Source organism: Sinocyclocheilus rhinocerous, unplaced genomic scaffold (assembly GCF_001515625.1).
Source record: "Sinocyclocheilus rhinocerous isolate Xijiao unplaced genomic scaffold, SAMN03320098_v1.1 scaffold464, whole genome shotgun sequence".
NCBI classification, from domain to species: Eukaryota; Metazoa; Chordata; class Actinopteri; order Cypriniformes; family Cyprinidae; genus Sinocyclocheilus; species Sinocyclocheilus rhinocerous.
The window spans coordinates 228,005-232,234 of NW_015627918.1; the positions used below are offsets into that span (position 1 = coordinate 228,005).

At 33.4% G+C, this 4,230-nt stretch overlaps 1 protein-coding gene across 1 annotated transcript in view; it reads left to right on the forward strand.

Moving 5' to 3' along the window:
* Nucleotides 1–4,230, forward strand: part of LOC107737053 (disks large-associated protein 4-like) — a 163,577-nt gene that overhangs the window by 122,314 nt on the left and 37,033 nt on the right. The window contains exon 7 of the mRNA XM_016548457.1: nt 2,706–2,792. Coding sequence (XP_016403943.1) covers nt 2,706–2,792 — 87 coding nt within the window. The remainder of the gene's footprint in view (nt 1–2,705; nt 2,793–4,230) is intronic.

Here is a 4,230-nt window from a genome sequence, read left to right on the forward strand (position 1 = left end):
CAACAACATTACCCCTGCTACATACACACTACACCCCAGCCACAACATTACACCTGCTACATACACACTACACACCAGCCACAACATTGTACCTGCTACATACACACTACACACCAGCCACAACATTATACCTGCTACATACACACTACACACCAGCCACAACATTATACCTGCTACATACACACTACACACCAGCCACAACATTATACCTGCTACATACACACTACACACCAGCAACAACATTACACCTGCTACATACACACTACACACCAGCCACAACATTGTACCTGCTACATACACACTACACACCAGCCACAACATTGTACCTGCTACATACACACTACACACCAGCCACAACATTGTACCTGCTACATACACACTACACACCAGCCACAACATTGTACCTGCTACATACACACTACACACCAGCCACAACATTGTACCTGCTACATACACACTACACACCAGCCACAACATTACACCTGCTACATACACACTACACACCAGCCACAACATTACACCTGCTACATACACACTACACACCAGCCACAACATTACACCTGCTACATACACACCAGCAACAACATTACACCTGCTACATACACACTACACACCAGCCACAACATTACACCTGCTGCATACACACTACACACCAGCCACAACATTATACCTGCTACATACACACTACACACCAGCCACATTATACCTGCTACATAAGCACAACATAAACACCAGTCTTATTTCACTATCATTGAGACACTTTGATGTTATTGAGATACTTGATATTATTATTATTATTATTATTATTATTATTATTATTATTGTGTTATTGTTATTTTTAATATTTTTAATTAGTTTTTATTTTTATTTTAATTAAAAGTTTTAGTAATTTGGTTGTGTTTTTGTCATTGTTATTAGTATTATTTTTTAAACATATCTATATAGTTTTTTATTTGTTTTAGTATTTTTATTTTATTTTATTTGAATTAATTCATTTATTTTCTTGTAACAAAATATTTTTTGAGGTTTTATTTTTATACATTCATTGTTTTTTTAGTATCACTGAGATTATATTATGATTATTTTATATAGCTATTATAGTTCTTATTAATATTTTTAGTGTTTCCCATTTTCATTTTCATTTAAGTTAAAATATTAGTAATTTTGTTGTTTTTGTTTTTTTAAATACATATCTATGTAGTTATTATTGTTTTTTATTTTAGTTTTACAATTTCTTTATTTTATTTCAGTTAACATTTATTTTATTTAAAGTAACCCATTTTGTATGGTTTTATTTTTAGTAAACTATAATCAGCGTTATTTTAGTGTCACTGAGATACTATTATAGGTTTTATATTTTCAATTAGTTTTTATTTTTATGTTTTTCATTTCCATTGTAATTTTAGTCATTTTGTTCCATTTTTATTTTTAGTAAACTATAATCATTGTTATCTGGGATATTATAGTTTTTATTAATATTTTCAGTTTTCAAAATAACATTTTTACAGTCATAAATAAACATTATGAACTTATGAACACAAAGCTCCACATGCACGATGACATTAAATTCATTAGATTATCTTTTGTGATAATTGTTGGATTATTTTAAGCACATCACTTAAGGTGCATTATTAGTGCCTTATCTTAATAAATATCCTAAACTGAACATCTCAGCACTGATGGCTTCATGAACATATTCATTGTGACCAGCGGATGGCAGTATGTTGACAGGTTAATTAGTAAAAGCTTCATATCAGAAGAGTTCAGGCACAGGACGACTGATACTCTTTAAACATGACTCACTTTCGCCATAGCAAAAGAAAACTACAAAAAAAGATCTCTTTAATATCTTGATTGTTTCTCATAGATGGAGACTTTAACTGAAGTCTCCTGCTTCTCGTATGGTTCTTCTGGAAGTAATGTCACACACCATTGATATTACCTGAGAAGTTCAAATAAATACGCTAGAAAACCACACACTTTCAAGGACGTGCATTTAATACGTGTGCGGAGTAAGAACATATAAGGGAGCTGAAGTGTTTAAAACATACGAGCACAGATCAGCTGAATGATAAATTTACCCTCTTTAACTGTATGTTAAAAAATATTTCTTTCTTTTTTTCACCCTCTCAACAACATTTTTTTCTTTGAAGCTCCAGGGTTCTCACTGTCTTGGAAAACCTCTACATTTTAAAAGTGTGATTTCTAGACCTGAAAAAGTCATTTAAATTAATATAATTTTAAAACTGTATGGTCATTTTTATAATAAATATATTGTGTAAAACTCTTATATTTATTATAATTTATATATATTATATTATGTTATATTTATTTATCTAAATATTTAATCAGGTACAAATTGTGAGTAAAGCATATATATATATATATATATATATATATACACTGTAAGTTGCTTTGGATAAAAGCGTCTGCTAAATGCATAAATTATCAATTATTATTAATTATAAAATTATATATATATACACACACACACACATCCTTGTTGGTCCTGGAACAACATTTTTGTCAATGAGATGTTAGAAACAGGGAGAAAAATAGGTTTTGAGTTTGGATTGAAGTTTGAAATAGATAATTTATAATTAATTTATTTGGAAAGTTATGCAGTCGAGACAGTTGTTGATGAATCTTAGACACAAACAACAGACTTTGATGTTGAATGGTCATGTAACGGCCCTTCCTATCAGGCCAAGCCCCCGTCCCTTCATGCGGGAGCAGTTTGGAGTGGTGTGGTCTCCTCTGCAGAGCGCCGCCTCAGTGCCGCACCTGCACAGGTTAGTGCTTAGCCCCGCCTCCGACTGATCACGTGACCACTCAGATGCACTTTCACTCTGTCCGATAAAAGCACTGTTAAACTTCACTACAAAGCATCCTGATGCACGACGACCACCTCAATCCTCACTGAACTTTATTTATTTATTTATTTATTTTATAGCTTGGTCAAGTTGGTCAGAACTGTTCCTCTGTGCTGCACCTGGCTCTCGCTCGCTACTGAAAATAAAATAAAATGTTGCTAGCGGAGTGGCAGAAGGGAGAAGGATGTAAAGGTTTCCTCTAGGGCTGCCCCCCTAATAAAAATTATATTAGTTGGTTAGTCAAAGAAAAAAACAGTTGGTGTCCGTGACGGGCAAATAACGGCTGGTCCTTACAGTATATTGGGCAGTAAATCCAAACGATAGCCTATTCATCAGCGAGCACAAATATGGCTTATCATTTGAAATTGAAACATGTAGCTTAAGTAGAAGCAGCTTTGCACGGCCGCTCGCTCTAACGTTAACTGAGATAAATGTGTGCTATTAGGAGCATATTCAAGTGTTTGTGTGGAGTGTGGAAGCTGTTTAGAGTGCTACTGCGTGACATGCAGGCGCCGGCACGATCACTGGTTTCTCCAGATAATAGTGGAAACAAAATAGGCTACGCCATAATTTTTGCTCATGCAGATAAGAGTAATACATCATTCGAAACTGTAAAGGGTCTACTTTTATTTGTATACATCACTGTAAAAAAAATCCGTAAAAATTACGGTAGAAAACCGGCAGCTGTGGTTGCCGGAATTTTACCGTAAAAAATACGGTAGCAACGTTTTAGGTTTTACGGTTTTAACTTAAATTTACAGTTAAATACCGTAATTTCATTAACTGATAAAATTTTATTATATACCAACCTATTGAAGTACTAAAATCTGTTTTGTACCTTTGTAATACACTGATAACCACCAAATGCAGGTGGTGATGAGAAAGTCACACGATGAACCAAAGCCTATCACAAGCAGCTTTTAAATAATAACATATATAGAAGGTGCACAGTGTCATTCACACAAACACCAAACACCATCATGGTAACACACATGAAACTGAAATAATGCAATAAACATTAACTGAACAACATTAGGTGTAACGCACAACGCTAATATACAAAACTGATAAGAAAAAACTAAAAAGAAACATAGTTATTTCAACAAAAAAACATCAAATTTGAAATGTAACACAGGGAATTCTGGGAATGTCAATTTACGGTTATTCACTGTAAATGATACGGTCTTTTTCACTTCCAAAAACGGTATACTACCGTAAAATTAATGTCCAATACATGTAATGTCCAATACAGTTTTTCACCGTATATAGTAGGGGAATTTACCGTTAACCATTTAACAGGATTTTACTGTAGCATTTTTACAGTCTTTTACCATTAAATTCACTGTCATTTTTTACA